General features: G+C 41.4%; 1 protein-coding gene across 11 annotated transcripts in view; it reads right to left on the bottom strand.

Moving 5' to 3' along the window:
• Positions 1 to 1,789: 1,789 nt before the first annotated feature.
• Positions 1,790 to 22,582, bottom strand: part of robo2 (roundabout, axon guidance receptor, homolog 2) — a 311,369-nt gene continuing 290,576 nt past the window's right edge. For 8 of the 11 annotated variants that reach the window (XM_084351853.1, XM_084351850.1, XM_084351855.1 and 5 more), the window contains 8 exons: positions 17,652 to 17,811; positions 14,768 to 15,031; positions 13,549 to 13,763; positions 8,491 to 8,673; positions 7,849 to 8,007; positions 7,387 to 7,653; positions 5,735 to 5,923; positions 1,790 to 4,792 (listed from right to left, as the gene is read on the bottom strand). In XM_084351853.1, coding sequence (XP_084207979.1) covers positions 4,791 to 4,792; positions 5,735 to 5,923; positions 7,387 to 7,653; positions 7,849 to 8,007; positions 8,491 to 8,673; positions 13,549 to 13,763; positions 14,768 to 15,031; positions 17,652 to 17,811 — 1,439 coding nt within the window. In that variant the 3' untranslated portion in view covers positions 1,790 to 4,790. The remainder of the gene's footprint in view (positions 4,793 to 5,734; positions 5,924 to 7,386; positions 7,654 to 7,848; positions 8,008 to 8,490; positions 8,674 to 13,548; positions 13,764 to 14,767; positions 15,032 to 17,651; positions 17,812 to 22,582) is intronic. The other 3 variants (XM_084351860.1, XM_084351852.1, XM_084351851.1) reach the window with 2 other exon arrangements.

The raw sequence follows: 22,582 nt of genomic DNA, 5'->3' as shown, positions 1-22,582 counted from the left end.
TTTATGTCCATATATGTAGATATTACAGGCCCTCCGCAGACGTTTACCTTGTCGAATGGTAAAGTCTGCACCATCAGATCAGTGAAATTTCCCAAAATTGCGCCCAGGGAAAGAATACAATATCTTGTTTCCTTTTACATTTTCTTGATGGTGACTGACGCTGGTACAACAGAACAAATGATTCTGCTGATTTTACCGAATACATGCCCCGTTCTTTTAAAACTTTCCATAAAAATGTTTTTAAAAAAATGTGAAGTTTTCTTTACAGGAAATCTGAAGATTTCTTTCCCTTCTCTAGATTTTCAGATTTCTTTTTATTCACTCTCCACCACACATTGTGGTATGGAGCACAAACATAAAACAACATCATAGCACAATGGTTAACAACCAGAATAGAGCCCCAGCACAAGCCAAGTTATTTAAAGAGAGGCAGAAAATCACTCAGAAACGCACCTAGCTTACAGACTATCTTTGGTTTATCAGTCTGCAGTGTGTCTGTCTCTCACTTACTGAGGAGGTGCAACAGTACAGCAGACTACACGCTGCACAGTGCCAGAAACAGGTTGTGAGAACCAAAATGGGAAAAAGGTGTGAAAATTTGTTAAAATTTGGGAGGAATACAGGAGAACTGTGACCCAGGGAGGAAACCGGGAGAGGGTGATTAAAACGTGAGTCTCCCGGGATGGTTGGCAAGTCTGCACATGGAATACAAACTACACACTGGAGCCGGCCTCCATCATGTCACATGAAGCGGCAGCTCCTGTGCAATGAATTTGTATGTGGTTCTCCCACTTCTTTGTCCAACAAGAAAACAAACCTCGTGAGAAACCCAATAGTAGCTAAAACATTTCAAGGAGCTGAAATGGCTCCTGCTGCAGAGCTTCCATCACCAGGTCCAGATCCCACAGTCGAACAGCTCGCCAGTAAGGTTGAGGTCACTACGACTCTCTGCCACTCTCCCATTAGGCCATTTAGAGTGGATGATTTCAGGGGCTGTGCAGCAGCGAGGATCCATCAGCTCAGATCATGCTGCAAACACTTCCAAACGATGGGGCTCAGGTACCAAATCGCAGACCGAAACAAACCCAAATACTCCACCAGTGTACTCAACAGACAATGCAACAGCAAAGCAGCAGCAGACGAGTCACTGCTTGCCTGGAAATCAAAGAATCACAGCAGCTCATGTATGTCTGGTTCATATGGAAAGACTGATTCTATAAGGAATATGTAAAGTGTTTGATGGAGAGACAAAGAACACGCTGATTCTTGTTAAGTTATATTTGCACGTAATGCTGATACAGAAGCCGTTCTAAGTTTTTATAGATCCAGTTTTGCATCATTTCTTTCTAACAGAGCTTGAAAGCGAAGCAGCCTGTCTCAGTGATTTAGGAGATTTGGATTTGTGTTTGAAGCCGCTCCTCTAGAAGGATCAAGGTAGGGATTGGTTTGACATAAAAAGCACAGCTGAGTCAGGAGCTCTTCCAAAAAACACACACAGGAGGCTGCATATCTGGAGTGCACGTAAGCACGCACACACACGCACAAAATAACTACACACGAGTTGTTGCTGAGTCAAACACTATTAAGATATCAGAGGGGTCACTTTTTGGAGAAACAGGCAAATTTGTGTTTTTCATGTTGAAGTGGCAACATAATGAAGCCCTGTGCATCAGTCTTTTCTATCAAAGACAAACTTTAGGCATTTGCATTTTTCAAAAATATTTTATTTGATATTGATCCAGGTAAAAGGAAATAAAAGAACATGGATTTATCTTACAGGACATGGGAATGAGACTGTAAAAGTTTATTTTCTTGATCCACTCTCTTCTTGGACAAGGACATGCAAGTGAATACAGAAGGTGGTTTACAGAAAATAAAAAAAGAAAAGCAGAATGTAATTTACTGTAGAAATGGCATTGGATCGGGGCGTCACCTCACCCCCGTACTGTACAGAAAGACTTCACCCAACAACTTTCTCTTTTTGTCATTTTTAATCCTCTTTTATAGCAAAAAGGCAACACACAGATAGGCTACAAAGAATCAACAATATTGAGAAAATGAACGAAAAGAGGGAAAGCCAAAGTACTTTCATCCTTCCAAAAAGACGTTTTCTCTATTGTCTTGACAAGCAAATTGTGAGCGTTTCTTGCTCCTTGTGTTCAAAAAAAGGTTTTGAGTTTCTTTAGTTTCGACATGAGAGGAGCAGTGCGGTGAACATGCAGGACAAAGAGTGACTCAGACGACCACCGACCCGGCCCCGTCACCGCGCTGTGAGCGCAGCGTGCCTATCGTCTCCTTACGGCCTCGCTGCTCGCCTCTGACAGCAAACTTTACAAGGAACAAAAAACACGTTTTATATTCCACAAATCTTTATGCATATTTCACAATATACTTTTTATTATCATTTTAATAAATACAAAACGACACTGTGATTTTAAAAGAAAACAATGAGTATTAAAGAGACACGAGAACGCATTAGACATTAGAAATATCAATCTTAATTTGGTATGTTCTTTTACTGACATCTTGTCTTAAGGTGGATGAACCAGCACATTTTTACTCAGAATCAAAAATCCACCGCAGAAAAAGAAAAAGAGGGGACGACAGAATCGGACATGAGAGGGATATTTTTGTCAATGGAAATGGAATGGCATAATCAAGTGGAGATGCGTATGGATATATACACATATATACACATACATAAACACCACCAGAATGTAAAATAACCTGAGATACTCTTTGCACCTCATTTCCAGAACACTGGCCACTGGGTGGATGATATAAAATGACGATGGCATGACGACAACAGTACAACAGCATCTGACGGCCTTTTAAGTTTCCACCCCCCCTTTTTTTATTCAACATTAGCAGTACAAAAAAAGACAAAACAAACAGTCATTGAACCACAAAAATCCTGAACATTAATATCGAAAACATTGTTGTAAGCAGCGTTTTGGAGTCCATAAAAGGCATACAAAGAAACAAGCTTTTCATTTAAAAACCAGGACAACCAATAAAAAACCTTGTCTGAAAAGACAAAAAAAAAAAAAAAAAATAAAACAAATCAAGATTCAGAGGCTGAGAAGTCGAAAGCTGCGGATGATAAGTGTGTTTTGTGGCGGTCAGGCAGATAGAAAGTGTTCTGCTCCACACTGTGGCTTGTAGACATGAAGGCAGTGGGACCTGCTAGTTAATATACAAGGCCTCTCTCCAGTATCACTCCCAAACAGTGACTCAAAGCTACATTGTAAATCATACACACACTCTATTTCCTCTCAAGACTGCGCTGATCATAGTGTGTTGGTAACTGAGGCGCCGACCTTTAGAGCAACAACTGCTTTAATAGATGACCTAATTTTAGCAGCTGGACCGAGCAGGCCAATGTGTTCGTGGATGATACTGTACCACAGGTAATATAACAAACATTAAACAGTAAGTGCTCTAAAAAGCAAACAATATTAAACTGGATGGAACTAAAGACATAAAATCTAAAACATAAACGATGTAAACAAATTATGTTGCTCCACGGATATTTAAGGTAGGTACGGGAGTGATCAAGAGATCCTCCTTTGTTTGTGATGTGTGTTTACCTATTAAGGCGATAGAGGGATCATAAATCTGCCTCTGTAAGTGCTTTGACTGAACTACAGCATGCGGACAGATTTTACCGACCCCCACCTCCCTCCCTTTTGACTGTTTTATGGTTAGTGTGCTATTATACTGAACGAGGAGCGTAAACTCAGTGTAGTAAAATTATTTAGGCAGTAAATTATATAAAAAAAACAAAAGTTGAAATGCTTGGAGACCCTTGTATAAAAATAAAAAAACAAACTCCCTCAGTCTGTTTGTGAAAGCGAAACAATGCCTGGAGTTGCCAAACAACATGGAGCACTAAATGTTTATGATATCAGACTTTTGTTTCAGGGCAGTTAATTAGGAATTAAATAATCAACTACAGTAATACAGTATCCTCCGTGTCCTCCAGCCTCATATCTGCCCTTCAGACCCTCGGGAACCTTGTGTGTCTGCCACCCAATTAGTCTCAACTATAGAAACGGGTGCCTTATTTGTTGCCGTCTGTGAGCAAAGCCTTACTCTTTAATATCTCTCTGTACACTAGTATATAATTTTCTTCTCTTTACTTTACAGTACAGAAACTCCTCTTCACATATTCTTCCGGTTCTTCATGTCAGCAGGAGCTATGTTTTTGTGCTTATCACCAAAAGTTGCAGTGCAAAAACAATAATTAATAATAATGATAATAATTAATGGTAACTATTAACAAACAATGGATTATAAAACAATTATTTTATGGCACAACAGCCACTCAATTCACATATAATACAAATAACCAGATAAAACCAACTGTTCCTGTATATGGAAATAAAAAGCTCGAACTGAATTAGGCTTGCATAGCAATGCAACAACAAGTCAAAGAATATATTTACAGGAAACAAAATTCCCTTTTCCCCCCAAGGACAGTTACCAGAAAATTTGTTCTCATATAGATGTTTTCATTTTTTTTTTTACTTGCCTTTTTCTAACAAAAAGAAAATTACAGTAAGGTAGGAGGTGGAAAATATTTTCTCGAGGACGAAAACATAGTGAGATGTACAGTATGTCTGTGTCTATACATCGCATTTACAGTTCTGTGACACCGCTTTTCTCCGTAGTGCACTCCTCCGCTCTGAGAACACAGATAAGGACAAAGTTCGTTGCCCCGACTTGGAGGGCGTCGTTTCTTTCGAGGGCAGACCGGGTTTACTCCAGTTCACATCCCAGGCAGATCACTCTGTGGGGAGCAAGAAATCAAAGTGTCAACATTGAGGACATGTTTATTTAAAGAAATACTTTAACATTAGCTCAGCTTAGCATAATAGACACATACAAGACATTTAACTGCAGGGGAAGATTTACTGGATGAACATACAGCTAAACAAAGATACAGTATCAAGCTTTAACACAGATAAATCGCTAAACTGCCGTGAAGAAGACCCTGCTGTCATTATGCTGGCTTTGCTTTTTAATATTGAACCGAATAATGCTGGCTCCCATGTATGTGATTTTAAATAGCGTACTGGCATTCTGCAAGCAAAAGAGCTGTGACATGTAACACAACAGAATGTGTAACAGCGTGTGTCCCGTCCTGCTGCCTCACCCTTTTTACAGACATCGTTTTAGTTCTTTGTTTCAGCGTGTGAAGCATTTATACAGAATGTGATGAGGAACAGTGGAGCAAACATTCATGTGTAAAACAGGGAAAACAGCTAACTGTCTCTGAAGTAAAAAAAAAAAAGTATGCAAAACATCTCAAAAGCTCACTAATTAACTGGTTCGGCTGTGGTTTTACGGGGAACTGTGTGCTGTAATCAACAGCCAGGTGCAGCCTCTCAGAGTCTTGCTGTCACAGTGAAGTTGTGAGGAAACCAGTGCTGTGCAAAGGTACTGAGTGGATGGATAAGCTGCTGTTTGCCAAGAAGTGGTTAACAGTTAATGATAGCGACACTGGAACTCAGAGCTCACACGTGTCCTTAACGACTCTGTAAGGTCACACCCACGCAGAGTTTAAAAGCCTGCCAGCTCTCCAGTGAGTTAGAGCTGAAGAAGCCTCTTGGATGAGAGGTGAAACGTCTTCAAGAAACTGAAACAAGTCCAGTTGCCTGCGATACGGCACTCAGAATTACCATGACCTGGACGACTGAGAACCTTCATCAACAAACAGTTAATGACTCACATAACTCTCCCGAGTACTGTCCATTGGTCCCCAGGAATTCAGCGTGCTCTGAGGTGGTCCACTGTTGTGGCTGTCGTGGACCCTCAGTCTTGCGTGGCCCTGTTGAGCCCTTGGAGGAGGCTGTGCCAGATGAGCTGTGGGCACCAGGGGAGGGGAACGATGGTTTATTGTATGGCAGGCACCCCTCCTCTGAGAACACAAAGAGAGGTCGAAAGGCATCCTTTAAGTTTGTAGACATAACGCATGACTTTTATTGTTGCAGTGAAACACATCTAACATCTGATGCATGGAAACAAAGAGCACTTTGCAACATCCCCCTCCTCCTGACATCTGCAGAGTGGCGGTGCCAACAGGCTATGCCAGGGCGTGCCACAGAGAGGACTCTCAGCCTCACACATGGCCTACCATCGACCAGCCTTGTGAGGGGGTAAATACAATAACAGAGGGACCACTGGCTGCTGTGGCACCCCCTGCTGCAGGGCAGCATAACATTGACCCTCAGCAGTCTCCGTCATTGCGTGAAATCTCATCAAACTGCTCCCCACCGCTCGGCTAATGACTGTAATAGAGCCTGCCCCGACCTCAGTGGATTCTACTGTGAATCAGTCAGCACTCTGACACATATGGGAATTCACCTTTGGGGTTTTTTTGTAAAGATGCTGATTGTGGCACCTGTCTTTGTCTCACAGTCTCAGATTAACTGTCTGAGATAGTCCTGGCACAAAGAGGGCAGGGCGCACAGCATGGAGATCTCTAATGGTCACAGACACACACGCAGGCACGCTCACATAGACATGAACGCTGACGCACACAGATGGGGTGTAGAGCGGCTGCTGTTTGTGTGAGAAGAGAAAGCTGAAGCGATTAGAGTGCATTTCAGCTGCTCGGGCCTCCTGCCTCACTTGGAGCGGAGCAGGCCCATATTGGCAACAGTTACAGGGGCACCGAGGAAGCTGAGGGAGGGCTGAGGGGGGCATTCTGGAAACCAGAGCAAGTGGCAGACAGTGCAATCTGTTCATGGGAGCCCAGTCTCAACGCAGCATGGAAGCTAACTTCACCACCAGAACTTTGAGGAAAAAACCCAATTGCCAAGGCGCAGCAGGAGCTCCTGGGTGCTTGTTGTTTTCTTGCTATAATCGATGAATTATCTCTTTAGTTACACTTTAGTCATTAACCGGAACAGTTCCACTTGTTTAGAGTGTTTTATTTCCTTCGCAATGGTTGAAAATAAGCAAAATAAGACAGGATTTTGTTTGGATGGAAAATAGTGCAGAACTGGTTTATATTACACATAACAGCCCTTCATTTTCAGAAATAAATAGGACGCCACTACCCAAAAAGATATGTGATTTGTTTCCCTGAACTTTTTGTTAACATGCTGGCAGCCTGACTGTAGTGGCGGAGATTTCAGTCGTCAGTCTGTGATCTTTCAGTTCAACATTTGGTACAGATTAAATCGACCCAAGAACCACTAGATGGACTGCCAAAGACTGAATCTGAATGAGTTTGATCATCCGCTGACTTTTCATCCTCCAAAATTTCCATCTGTCCAATACTCAAGTTTATGAAAACATACAGTGCTTCAAAACCTTTTGAAGTATGTTTGAAGTATGTTTTCATGGCTCCAGACTTCAGTCTTATTTCTGCCGCACCTGTTTTGTGTCCCCTGCGCCCATCATCAGCTCGGTCCACGGAGCCCAGCCTGTCTTGAGCCTGGCGATGATGTTCCAAAGTAGTGCGTGCCTGTCTGTCGATGGAGCTCTTCATATCCTCCGGCCCAGACAGGGCTCCTGACATTGGCGGGCGCTCCAGAGATGACGCCTTCCTGTCTGTAGGGGGTACCATGCTGCTCACGCTGCGGGCCCCCTGGATACGACCCTGCCCCTGACAGGGAGGAGGCTCAGGTGGAGGAGGTAGGTCTGTGCCAAAGGGGAAAACCACAGAATGAATCAACCGAAGCCATAAAAGACTTATGAAATGTAGTTTTGACTCCAATCATGTCTAGACACATTTCCATCCAATATATTACTCCTTCTTGTTCATAAAACAACAACAGATGTTTGAGAAACTTTCTGAGTCAACTATTTAAAATGTGTTTTCAGTCGCTGCCTCACCGTCTGCACCAGCATCTCTCCGGTGGGGTGCTGTGCCCTGGCTTCGGGGTTTGCGTGTGGGCCTGGTGGCCCTCTGGTGGCCCAAGCTGTGTGTGCCGACTGTGCTGCCATCTGTTGAGAATGGACTGCTGGGCCGGGGCCTGTGGGACAAGCCTTTACCTGCAAGAGGGAAACAGGACCACGGGCCAGCTGGTTAATAAAGACATGAGGGAGCCAATGCCTAGACAGTGGAGCTGATTCTGTCATCAGGAAAGGTAGAGGTTATCAATCAAATGCCAAAACCTGGTAGAAAACAAAGGAGTTCATTAGAAGAAAAAGCATTCAGGCCTGTAAAAGTTTGCAAGTATAAAATATCACCCAATTATTACTCATTGAAACCATAAAAGTCAGGTTGCAAAGCCGGATGAGTTATAGAGGAGCAGAGTTAAAATTAAGAATAGGGAGACATCCGCAGTCCAGCCATGTACAACAGGTGCCATGCACAACCTGGGCACAGCAGAGAGAAAATCCCAAGCCAACTATTATGGAGGAAAACATCAGCCAATGGACGACAAGAGGAAGAATTAGAGCAGAAAGGAAAAGTCATCTGCCACTGGTAGAAGCTCCAGTCAGGCAGTGGGGAGCTGGTCTCCACACACCAACCTCTCTTGCTGAGGCTAGTGCCCTCCAGGCGATAGCCTGCCTTGTCTGCCGCAGCCACCAGGGCCTGGGCAAAGCTGCAGTGGGTAAAGATGGAGCCATCAGATGAACTGCCATAACTGGACCTATGGCTGGAGAAATTACGGTCATCCTCCGAGGCTGAGCCCCACCCATTCACCATGGACCCTGAGGAACACACAGTTTTCAGCAAATGTGTGTGTGTGAGTGTGAATAGGTTTTTATTTTTTTATTTTAAACCACTCAGATTCAACCTATCATGCTCATACTTTTCATCTGAGTGCCCATGACCTTTATGGACATATGATCTGACATTTTGAACATATGTGCTGTGATTTTACATTCAGACGGATGAATGTATTGAATGATCTTATAAAAAAGAGGTAACATTATCATCCTACACTAAAATGATTTCGTATTCGCTGCAGGGCATTTCTGTTCTTGAAGGTGAGCGCTTTTGTGTAGTCATTCTGTTCTGGCCTGTCCTCTTTCATCTAGTACAAACACACGCACAACATATACTGCACACTCACAGGTGCACACAAGCACACACCAGAATGTACGCAGTGGAACAGCAGGACTGGCGACAACTGATTTTCTTCGTCTTTTGATAGGGAACAATGAGCGCACCTGTGCTGAGCAGAGTTAGCTACAAGACTGCCTCAGGTGACACAGATGAAGCATCTCACAAAACAATGTATTGAATCAAACACCTGGTGGTGCGCACAGGTTTTTTTTATTCCTGTTTAGAAATGCACAGCCACCACTATGTCTAAACTGTGCTGTAGTTTTTAAGAAGGAGGGAGAATTTTAAAACAAAATCTGACAGCTACTGTAGTACTTTCTCTACTCATGTATTCACACAAATATGTTAATCTAAAGATGATTAAAAGATATGAGGTACACATAGGAAATATGTTTACACAACACAGTACTTGTGACTTATATCTTAAATATATGTGTTCCTGGAAGTATTTCTTCATGCTTTGATTTTTTGATTTTTTTTTCCTCTCTTCACATAAAAAGCCAGGCCAGCACTTTAAATATAAAAAGTATCAGTGTGCCAATAAAAATATGCCACTTTGGCAAGCAAAAACACAGAGAACAGTCGGCTAATGTGACAGCTTTCAGTGGGACTGGTTTGGCAGACTTTGCTCAAGTGGCACCAGCCCAAGTGCTCTGCTCACACACACTCTATCCCTCCCGCACACAGAACACAAGAGTGATGTGATTGAACAGACTGGCGGAACAGAAAACTGGGGAGATGTGAGGGGAAAGGTTGTAGAGGGTGCAATGGGGACAAAAAGTTAGCAGCAGGATTTATTAAAAGGTCAGCATAATGCTGGCCAGGACGGTTCTGAGATTCAAATGAACAGTTCACATATATATTGGCTGGAGTAATAAGAGTTTGGGCTCTCAGATGGCACTTCCTTTTGCACTACACATTTAAAATTATACATAAACTTGGTAATTCTGGTTTATTTATCCAGATACACTAGGAAGGCCCATTCAAAGAGTTTTCCAACTTCCCCATCTGTGAGTCTCTTCATCTTGAACCATCTGTCTCAAAGAGGTGGTAACTCTGTCACTGGATGTGACTTGAGGGAATTGCACTTTCGACAGCTAAAGTTGCACCAGCTTTTCACTCCTGTTGCAGTGAAATTCTCTCCGATTAATGGAAACTTCTATAAAATATAAGCTTGCATAAGGTAGAGAAGCCCTTACACAACCCATTTTTACAGCGCTAACTGAAATCCAAGGCAGTAACTACCTCGAGCCCTCCATCTTGCCGAGCTATTTTCTTTGAAATTCCGTTTCTGAGAGTTTTTTCTCTAAGAAAGAAAGACAGCAATTCCGCTGGGTCCAATCCTCCCACAAAGAATAGAGCAGATATTGAAGTATAGGCAGTGCCAGCCAAAGCACTGAAGCTTCCAACTCCTCCGGCTCAGCGAAGGAACACTGCCTCAGCAAATCACATCACAGAATGACTTTTCAGTTGCACTAACTGCCACTTTCTACTCCTGAACCTCTGGAGCACTTCTATTCTCAGAAATAGCAGTCCAATCAAACTGTGATCATTGTAACATAATTTGATAAAAATTCAATCTAGTTTTCCTTTTGTCCTAGAAATGTGGGATTTTTTTTTCTCTGAAGCTCCAGACCAGAGTTTGCTCTACGGCTCTGTCATTTTATCACGTCTTGAACCAAAGCAATGGGCCAAACCATGTACTCTAAAATCCACTGACTGACACCTCCCGTGCTCCACGCACTGATAGAGCAAGGCCAGTAAACGGGAGATGGTTGGGGGGCAGTAAAACCCAGCCCAGGTCCCTCCTGCCACTAAAACTGATTTATACTGACGGAAACCCTAATCTGCATGTCGTTAAGCAGGAAAATCATTCCCCCTGACGAGCAGGCGTCTCTACCTGCCGTCAGGAGACGTGACCCTGCTCCTCACAAACCTGGCAAGGCTTTATGGGAGAGTAATCGCCCAGAACAGCCCAGCATTCAGCTCATTGTAGGCGTAACAGCCTGACTGCAACCACATCTCAGCTTCACACGACCTATACCGCCTACACACAAAGCCAGGTAATACCTATGTGTCGCTTCATCTCTCTGGCTCAAGCGAGACATGGCTCTTCAATACCCACCACAACATCGGGATTTACATTTATCTCCTAAAAAATGTGTGGTATTATCTCAGAGTGTAGAATAACACATTGTAAAGCCGGTGCAGACAATCTGCTGGTGAAAAATTGTCCCCGAGGAGAAGCTTTTTTTCCTGGGGCATCAGTGAAAAATGTTTGATTTACTGGCCTTTGGTGCAACATTATGAAAACAGACCTATTTCCATATTATTAAAACAATGACAAATCTATCAAGCGAGGCCTGACAGGAATCTCACTCCTACCCTCCCCTATTTGTATAGCCGCAAAATGGTGGCCACGATAAATCTCAGCGGCTTCCCATATCCTCCCTCTCTCCCTCCAGCTAACCCCGGAGCTGGGACCGTGTCTGTGTTGTCAAACGATGGGGTGCGAGGCAGACTTGCAGAGAGATAAGAAGAAATAGTGCTGTCTTCAGAGTAATACAGTGGAGGAGAGATGCAGTAGATTAGGGCCAAGTCGCTGCTTTATATTCCTCCAAATACATCAGCAGTAGCATGTGTCAGCGTTACCAAAACCACTGTTCCATCATCCCATGGAAAACTACTCTTTAGGGCTGCCACTGACAGGGGAGACCAACCAGTAGCACTGTCAACCATCTTATTCTCATGCTTCCTCTCTCAGCTGGCTCAGCTCCTCTACCTTCAGACGCAGGACATTTTCTGTTGTTTCTTTCCAACCATAAATTTCATGATATGGATCTAATTTTTGAGTATTCAGACCTCATTGGCCAACTTGAGAGTGGGCCCTGGAAGATTTTGAAAATAGGGATAAACATATGCACAAACTGATATTGCCATGTTGTTCAGGAACAACATAATTAATGTTGCTCCGGGACCATCATTACAACTGACCAATCACGGTTTTGTTAGGTCATAGCTTTGTGACTCAGGAAAAAGACTGGAAAAATATGCACCCAAAGTTACCCTCTCTAACAGGTATTTAACGTTGTCGGAAGGTCTATTTTAACACCAACCGTCTTTTCCTAAACCTAACCAAGTAGCTTTGTTGTCTACACCGAACCAAACCCTGACAGGAAACAGAAAAAAAATTAGAAATAATAAGTAAACGGAATTACAATGTTCCCAACGTGATACGAATCCCAGTCTCCTGGGTGAGAGTCCTGCACTTAACCCACTCAGCCACCATGGCTTGCTCCAAATGTAGACTTTGTTGGTTTTTCATAACTCAAAATGATGGTCCTGCAGCAAGATTGATTATGATGTTCCAGGGAAAAAAACAACATGGCCATTTCAGATAAACCTAAATATAGCTGAGTCATTGAAAGTGCTTGAATTATATAGTATGTGCAAGAATAGAAATTGTTCTTCTGTGTTTTGTTAACAGACCGCTGTAAAAGAGCAGAATTGAAAAGTGTTCGCACATCCAAGTCTCTGTCTTTGTAATTGCTGTCTGTGGGCCTCTGTAAATCCTGTGAGTTGTCACTATAAAAATTCTTAGTGTTGTAAAAGTAATTAATTTCCATCTGCACCATGTTGTGTCCTTGAATTTGAGGGAACTGGGCCTGGAAATTAATTGAGAAGTCCTTATCCTAATATGATATTTAAGGTGTGGGGATCCTGCTGATAGATGCAGCAAGTCACCGACATTTTGCATCACGGCTTGTCTTTATAGTGCATTATAGCCGAATGCAACATATTTTTCAATAAATATCCCTCCAGTTTTACCCTCTAGTTTACAGATGGAAATTGTGGTCTGGTCAGTATGAGAGCAGCAGTCCAGAACCAAGCTCTGCCGCTGCAATGTCATGCCCTTCATATGTCCCCCTGACAGACGGCTGTAAAAGTTTTCAGTGAGTTGTAAAAATGGAAATGGTGCCTCTGGTCTGGAATGGAATATGCTGCACGTGAAATTTATTTCAAATCTCCGAGGGAAGATATGGGCGGCGCTGGCTCCGGTGCTGTGTGCGAGTTAAATCACAGACACTCTCCCCTGCTCACCATGCCTCTCCCTCCTCTTAATTTCCCTCTCACTATCCTGTTTAAAATTCATGGACTTTCTTATCTCTTTTTGGAAATGATAATTATAATTCCCCAGAGTCTGCCAAAAGTGCTTAAAAAACTTGATTAAGGGACACTCAGTAAGCATGTTCACATAAAAATGTACGCATGGCAGACTGATTAAGAACATGTCATGAACAACAATCCATTTACTGTAAGACAACGACAGTGGGAAGTGAATGTTTGCCCATTCAGACTCATTAGAACGTAGTAATTTTGATTTGTGTAACATCGATTAATCAGTGTCTAAATTAAGGATACAATTTAACAGTACAAATATACACACATTTACTGTACAAAATGAATAAGAATTAGTTACAGTATGGTACAAATATGTAGAAAGAAGCACCCATTACCTGTTAAAGAGCTGTCCAGGTTGTCCATGCTAGACCCTGGTGTGTGCTCAATACCACGGGGATGCCTGGCTCCGTAGCCTTCATCCTCCTCCTCTTCCTCCTCCTCCTCATCCTCATCAGGCAGGTCCGTCTCCAGGTCAGAAACCATTGTGCTCGACACGTAGCCCACTGGAGGAGCAGGAGCCTGGGGAGGAAGTGAGCCTACCTGCATGTGCCTGGGAAGAGAAAAACATCTTACTATACAAACACATACTACACATATAGGTTATTGTACTGGAAAAAAACATTTATATGAAGGAATGTGCAGGAATGATGAATATATAACAAAATAAAGGGAATATTCAGTAGTTTCTACACCACAAGATGTTGAAAAAATAGGGATGCATGTGGAAGTATAGAGCTAAATCTAGCGACCTCTTTCATATGGAAGTGCTGAATAAATTTGGACAATCCCACTAATTCCACGGTGCTGCTTGCATGCTAACACAATGACCCACTAATTGCTGCTGTGGATGGTACAAAGGCACGCTCTCTCCAGGCCTGTCGACACATGGCTGTCACCTCAGTGGCAGCCCGCTCCACTGACAGCCGCGTTTGTTTGAGGAGTGCAATGTCTTTGACGCGTTTTGCAGTGGGAATTGGTTGTAATTACTGGCCCTCTGGTGTTGTCAGAGATGCTCTCTAACCAACATAGTCATTACTGGGTAACATGACATCTCCTTCCTGACAAGGCTTCCCTGTCTACCCCCCACTTCACTATTATGAATGAATGCCAGTCTCTCGTTCTCTCCGCGTTGCCGACAGGATGAAGCATGGCCTTCATCTGACTTGCATGAGCACAACAACAATGGAATGTGCCGTATGGGTGTAGGGGGAGTAAACAACCGTGGGTAAGAAACTGTGTCTCTTAGAGTGAGCAAAATATAGTAGTCGCCTAAGTGGTAGCATGGGCCCATTAAAATGAAATGATTAATGGGTTTATCTCCACTGCACACACAGTTGACATGGAGAATACTGCAGGACCAAAGTAAATCCTGCAGAACAGAGTGTACAGTAAGCATTTTAAAATGACAACAGGCATATATTATATGAAAATATATCTTCATGGATAAATGGAAAATAGATAATTGCATATTAAAATATGTTTTTCTGTTTCGTAGTGTGACTGCATTTCATATTACTACAATAAAGACTATTAAAAACTAGCTTTGTTGTTTACCATGTTTGTTTCGCCATGTCCATTTGGTATGCTCTGGTCAGTTCATCCAAATGGGCCTGGAGCATGGGCTGCATCTCATCCCGGGGAGAAGGGGTAAGGGTGGCTGTGGACTGCTGTCCAAAGGACACAGCAGCTGGGGAAGAGGCAACCCCTCGGATGGGAGGGGTGGGAACCCTCTCCTCCTCTTCCTCCAGCTCATCCTCCATGCCCTGGTGAAGATAGGTCTGCACGGGCATGGGCGGGCCCCAGCCATCACTCTCATACCTGATGTGAGAAGAGATATTTACTGCACAAAGGTTCTGAAAGCTGATGATGATCAGTCTGATCTAGGGATGCAACTGGGGATTATTACCTCCACCAAGGAGGTTATGTTTTTGCCCGTGTCTGTTTGTTGGTGGTACACGAAAACTATTAAACTGTTTTCCGCAAATCTTGGATCGGTCTCGGCCCAGATAAAGGGGGATATGGGAGATATCGTACTTATCTACTCAAAGGTCCAAACCCAAAGACATTTAGTGTTACAAAATATATTATTAAACAATTTGCCAATTCATTTCTAGTCAATTGAATAAAATATTAATCAACTAACTGTTTAAACTGTCGTCATCATCCAGACTTGCGCTAATTTGTTTAAAAGCTTAATGAGAAATTCAATTAAGAAAAAAACATGTGGACAGGAACATAACCACAACAAGCTGTGTGATATTATCATGTCTATAAATATATAAAGGCCACTGAATAGAGAGGGAATAGCATACAGCACAAGAATATAAATATTTTATGAGGAATTCCTATACACTAAGATTGGAGCTTTGTGACCTTGTCCAACTTTCGCAAGAATTCGTTATACGACAGTCCTGAGAGGAATTATGGAGGTAGTCAGGCTTCACTTCCTCATAGCTGTGCTTATACATGCTGAAATAATACTAGCCATAAAGAAAATGTTCATTAAAGAAATTTGTCAGTGCACACTCCATAGGACATAACTGTTTTAATCTGCTGCCATTAAGAGCAGCCTCAGATTTACAGTGCACAGGACTCTTCATTTGCCAGATAGCCCATTAAAGCAGATGACTCTCCCAGATTGGAAATGGGAGTAGGAGGACATTGCACCTACTGGACCAAAGACAGAGACACGCACTAACGTTTAAATAAGCCTCTGTTACTGTGTACCTACAGAAGAGTATGTTTGAGCTTCTGTTTCATTCAGCGCACTAAATTAAATGTTAAAAATCTGTCAGCTGATTTAAGAAAGTCATGTAATTAGTGTATATATATAAACAAAAGAAGCGATTGGTATCGCATCAAACACATTTAAGAACTCTGACAGCTTTTTACATCTCCTTCTGAGTCAGAGGTAGATAACAATCTGCTGCTATAAATCCCCCATTCTGCCTGTCTCGCTTTTTTTCTTTATGAAACAATGCAATTATGATTTTTTTCCACTGTGGAATTCAGCAAATAGATTAATCTGAAACCATCTGTGTGTCTACGAGCTAGTAGCAGCAGGAGACTGCTCGAACATTGTTTTTTTTTTCCCCTTTCATTTATTTTCAAGTCATGAAGTCATCTCATAGATTGAAGACAGGATCAGCAGATAGTTTGATCTGCAGCCATCTGTATATGAGTTTGTGTGTGTGTGTGTATCTGGCTGTCTGCGGAAACTATACACAGATTGATCCTTCATTTTTTCCTCCAGATGTACAGAAGTACAGTAATTAGCCGCAGAGAAAACAGAGCTGAACCCTGTTATTACAAACAGAAATGTATGGTGCTGCTCCTACTGGCAAGCTCGGTCTTGTTCTTTCCAGCAAGCACAAACACAAGATTCTCTACTACTGATGTAGTCAGAGGAGGAAACATACGACGATAATAATGAGCAAGTGCATCGACAACAGAGATGGTAATTATATGATTAGTTCATACTGCTTCATCTTCTGTGTCGCCATTTTACAATATTCTAACCATTTAACTAAATGAATCAAACAATTAAACATGAATTCTGTTTGAACCCAATTTCAAAACATAAAAAAGTGAGACTAAAATGGGTCTAAACTGTAACTCATAATGTCTTGGGAGGAAATAACCAAGTCAGACTTGGATTGGACCATACTGCATGAGTTTTCTCAAAACTTGAGGTTGTGTATTAAGAAAGAATATGAGAAATTGTGAAAAATGCTCATCACAATTTCCAGTCACGTCCTCAAATGTCTTTTGTTCAACCATTCACCATCATATGACAAAGAGATGCAGCAAATTCTTACATTTATGAATCTGTAACTAAATGTTTGACATCTTTGCTTGAAAAATGATTGAAATGATTATTTAGTTATTAAATTATTTTGGATTAATATTCTTAGTCGATTAATCGTTGCAGCGCTATCGTGCATATAATGGGAGGAGGTCCAGATGGACATTAAATTGTCTAATCGTGTATGACTGAGAAAGATATTGACAAAATATTGGACAAGCCTTTTTTTCCCCATTTTGCTGGCACTTTGATATGGTTGTCATTAAAGTCCAACTGATATGTGCCGATAACAGAACATAATGCAGAAAAAGATGCTTTGGCTAATTTATCTGTATATTAGAATCATTGTTTCATATTGTTAAACTATAAACTATCCTGAATGCATTACATATCTTTGTAACAGTGTTTGATAAACAAATTTAAGGGATGAGTATGAGTTGTTTTATGCCAAAATATCAGTATCAGCTCTAGTTTTCAGTTTCTTGTCTACTTTCAAGTCAGTGCTAAGCGTCAAAATCTAAAATAAAATGTTTTACCCTGCACTGAACAAAAGGTGGAATAATACTGCAAAATATTATTCATCTGTTCATATCATATCCGAATACTGAATTCATATTTGTATAGTAGACATACCCTCCTCCTTCATGGTGCTCATTGGGGTAATGGTCCATCTCAGTGCCAGGGAGAGGGTGTACAGGGGGAGGGGGCAGGGGAACATTGGCCCAGTTGGACCCATTGGCTTTAGTAGGTTTAGAGCCAGCCTTGGTCTTCTTCTTCTTTCCTCCCTTTCCACCTACAAAAGGAAGAGGAAGGGATCCATTTAAGAGACAGAGTCATTGAAAATTAGATTGTAAAAGAAAATCCATTAAAAACTAATATACAAGTGGGATAGCATTGCAAATTACAGCAGCTGCTTGTGACAAATGTGTTTTCTCAAGAAACTCAATTGAATCCAAACATGCTAGTTAGATTACAGATCCATTTGGTTTTGACATACCCTTGGAAAATCATACACAGTTTCAAATACAACATTTCAATGGGCTCCTGCCTGTCAGTGCTTACATAGAAAAGCTCAAGGTTGCCTGATGAAAAGCGTGCTACCATTGATTAATTGGCTGAAAAGACTCAAATCTCCATAGAAACAGGAGAGAACGGCAGTAAACGAGGCCGAGGCAGACCTTTGTGCTCCACCCATCCCTCAGTGTCCCCTTTAACACCAGTCTTTGGGCTCCACAATGAAATATCTCACTTCACAGCATCATCATAATGAATGGCTTGTGTAGTGTCAGTGTGTCCCTAATGGAATTCACTGAGAGTCTATTACTACTTTCATTTCTTTTATTACACCGGAGAGCCGCTAACCCCATCCATTTCCACTCATATCCCTCCAACACCAGATTCTCCTCTGTCCCATCCATCTTTATAAATCTGCCAGCCAGGTCAATACCAGCTTTTATATGATTTGGTCACTGTGAAAGAAACCTTTTTTTTTTCTTCAAAACACATTTGACTTCAAGCCCAAATGTGTTTTTGAGTTAAGGTATATACAGTTTACACATATTCCTGAAGACCAAGATGTACTGATGGAAAATGAACCCTTACTCGGGGTAAATCATCACATCATTCAAAACGTGAACGCAAGATTATCAACAAAAACACAAACATGACTTAATTTATTTACAATAACTTTAGATACATTTCAGAACTGTTTTATTTCTTATTTACTAAAAAAAATTAAGGAAAAAAACCCATCTATTTTTGGATGGTTACGTTTAACAGTCTTTACTAGTTCCTTTAGTAACTCTTTACCTACTAGCGTATGTGGAAATATATATTAATACAACTTCCAAAGGAGCTCTTTCTTTTATAATTAACTGTATCTGCTGATGATGATTATTGCCATTATCAATTAATTGCTATTACAATAAATGAGCACTATTAAATATAATGTGTGGGTTATAAAATATAGTATTGACTAATAAAATGTGAGTAGCCTCTCCAATTTCCTAAAGCTCAAGGTGGCACCTTCAAATTTCCTGCCGTGCTCACCTAATAGTCCATAATAAATGGTCGACACTGTAGTACAGCTACATGATGCATCAGACGAAAAAGTATACCAATATTAGAAAAGACAAGATTCATTCATGTAGAAAGTTTCACCTGTTTGACCAAAACATCCACCCACTGGGCGTAAACTATATTTTCGTGGTACACCTATGAGGCAAATCAACCTTAGCGGCAACACAACTTTTGTATCAATCAATACAGGGAACAGTTAAGGTTGACTAAACATACATAATAATGATTTTTAAATGTTTCTTGAACGTTACTGAAAATGATGAGTGGGTCCTTGTATGTGAAACAAGCCCGAAGACTGCTTAAACTGTTAAATATTGTTGTTTACTGCAGCCTTCCAATAAATTAGATACCTAACTTTTCCTTAATCTGTAACTGCTAGCTTTTGTTTATATTGTCTTTAAAATGCAACTTCTTTTTCATTTTTGTTTGTAACTGTTGTTTTTATTGTCTCATAAATGCAATTTTAATGTTTTCTTAATGTCTTATTTTAATGTATTCCCATGCCCCTGTGAAGCACTCTGAATTGCCTTGTGTTTGGATAATACTTTATAATAAATGTGTCTTGCTTTCTTCCATCATGCTAAAACAGAGTAGAGTACATTGATCCAGTAAAAAATCTATTCAATCAATTACAAATGTACACTTGTTCTTATTTATTGCATCTTATCTTGCCTCACACAATATCTATGAAGTTTATCACACACAGCAAAGAATCTCCATGTAGTGTAATCCTCCCCTATACCATTAATTTTTGAGCACGCAGGTTTATTAATATGTAACGTTTCTCTCATGTTTCTTACATTATGCACATGAAAGGGAAGTAGGCAGACATACTGTACAGCATCTGCATATACAAGTCCATTTGTGGCCAGCTGAAGTGCGTCTATACCAGTAAACACCTTAAATCTCAATCCAGGAAATACCTCAAACCGACGTCACCGGCCGCACAGACTAGTGAAAGCCATCTTTGGGAAACTCTGTTGAACACATTTGTATCTGTCATCTGTTGGTTAGCCTTCTCTGCCAAAGGCCTGTAATCACTTTTCCCAGTGCCACAAAAAAGCTGCCAATACGGCATCTTGTGCAATGTAACATCGTGCACTCCAATGTAATCTAATAAACTGCCTCGACTCCGGCACAGTAAAAAGTAGATCACTGTCATCGAGAGAAACGTACAGAAGCAATGAGGTACATTTCTATTGATTTTCATGGAAGCCAGATGGCAGAGAAATACAAATAAGCAGTGCAAAAAATGTTTTGAGTCCATTAAATTATAATTATGTTGTTCTTTCAAGTCTTCAACCAGCAGGAAAACAAAAGCACTTCAAGGATGAGCATGGTAAAAATGCTGGGGCAAGGAAGGGAATATCAGACGAAGAGGAGATAGGTGTCAGAATAAGATTAATAAAGAATGGAAGTAATAAAAGAAACAACTGTAAGCCCAAGGCAGGCGGCACCACAGTGTAAGTATAGTCTGAAAGTAATTGGGTTTCCTAATCGTACCTCTGGGCGACGCTTGACTTTTACCAATAAATGGTGAGCTGACGCGATTGTTCAATCATCCTTAGTCCCTCCACACAAGACCAGCCATCAATATTGTAAATGAGCCTCTTCTAGGAAAGATGGTCTGGCACTGGAATTACAACAGCTCACCCCAAATATGAAAAATACAGAGCGAGGCTGTGGCTAGGAGCTATACAGGAATTACACAGCGAACCCATCTCCTCTGACAAAACTGGGCCTCTCTTCAAAGGGGAACTCATACTAAATATAGATTCTGCGTTGGGTATTTATACCCAAGGTTTGGGCGCTCCCAGCCTATAACTGCAGGGCTGCATAGCCTTGAGCTTGCTTTGTTTTCATTGGGTGCGTCAGTGCTGAGGGGGAAAGCCACAGAGCAGAGACTCTAGAAAGACTATGCAGCCAGATATAACTTCTGAGTGGGAGAATCATTTCAAAAAGGACATCAAAATAACTAAAAGTCATGTATCATCATTTCTTAACTAAAAATAAAGACAACATGTTACATAATGAGGTGAGATGCAACAAATATGGAGAGTGCAGGGCCACAATAGGTCACAAACAACCATGGACTTCCCATAATTATGGAGGTTCACAGCGTGTGAGGGAGAGTGCGGGAGTCTTCAGGGTCTCAAACTGCTACAGAAAACACAGAAAACAGCAGCTATCTCTTCTCCCTTACACTAAGAAAGGTTTTAATGAGCAGCTTCTTGTCCCCAGTGGAGATCCATGCTGCCATGAAAGCTGCTCTATTTCTGTTCCTTTTCATCCTGCTCTCCTCCTTCAGACCTGACATTCATTATTCCTTCCATCTCCTCAGAGGGAGAGCAAGACACCGCTACTTCAACTTTTCCCCCGCTCAGATGCTGAGTTTACTTTGGTTGAAGACTGAATCAAGTCTTAGCTTGTACAAATTCCCATCTCTGTGGTACGATGTACAGTATAGAGAAGACATATAGTGAGAAAACTCATTTTAGTGCCTCCCACCTGTTCAATATAGCAATGGATCTAATAAAAATCACATATTATGTAGGGGATTCAGTTTTATAGTATACTTTATTTAGATGCCTGATTATTATCTCTTTTAGTCAAATTTTGATATTTAATTGTTTACCATTGACACTGAATATGTAAAGGAATTATTTTTTGTTTTTACTGTATTTAAAATAGCATTAAAACTCATTTAAGAAATAATTCAACATTTTGGGAGACATTTGTATTTGTTTTCTTGCCTAGTTAGATGTAAACAATACTTAGCTTAGCTTAGCATAAAGACTGGAAGCAGGGGAAACGGCAAGCCTGGCTCTGTCCAACGTTACCAAATCCACCTACAGTACACTTCTGAAGCTTAATAATTTATATTTTACATCTTGTTGTGGTTTAAGTTGTGGTTTTACAAGTGGGCTTTCTGCTGGAAGGCGGATTTTGTTACTTTTGAAAGGACTTCGCTAGGGGTTTCCCCCTACTTCCATTCTTTATGCTAAGCTAAGCTAACAGGCCGCCGGCTATAGCTTATTTACTATCTGCTAAACCATTATTTTAAAGCATATTCTCGGCATATCACTGTGCTCTGTGCACAGATCTTTCTTGTTAATGATGTTTTCTCTCTGTCTCATGAAATTATAATACAGCATGTGCCAGGCCCAGTCTGGGCCCTTAGTAACCTCTGTGTCTATAGGAGGAATCTGCCTGTAAGGCATGGCCACTTCACATCCTTCTCTCCAACCCACTGTGTGCCAGAGCATTGAATTAGAGACCAGTTAAGGCAGTGGCTTGTAACTAGATAAAAGAGGAGAGTGGAGGGGAGGCAGGCAGAGGGCTGCCTTGGTGTCCTATAAATGACATTGTAATTCTCTGAACATGGGTTTTAGTGTAGTCAGCCACCATTAGGAGAAGAGGGAAAAAGGGAGGTATTTTTGCCACTTTACCCAGCCAAGCATCTCTAATGGTGTGTGTGTGTGTGT

Source organism: Pagrus pagrus, assembly GCF_965226575.1.
Source record: "Pagrus pagrus genome assembly, chromosome: 4".
NCBI lineage: Eukaryota > Metazoa > Chordata > Actinopteri > Spariformes > Sparidae > Pagrus > Pagrus pagrus.
The sequence above is the reverse complement of the archived record's forward strand: the minus strand, read 5'-3'. Positions and strand labels throughout refer to the sequence as shown.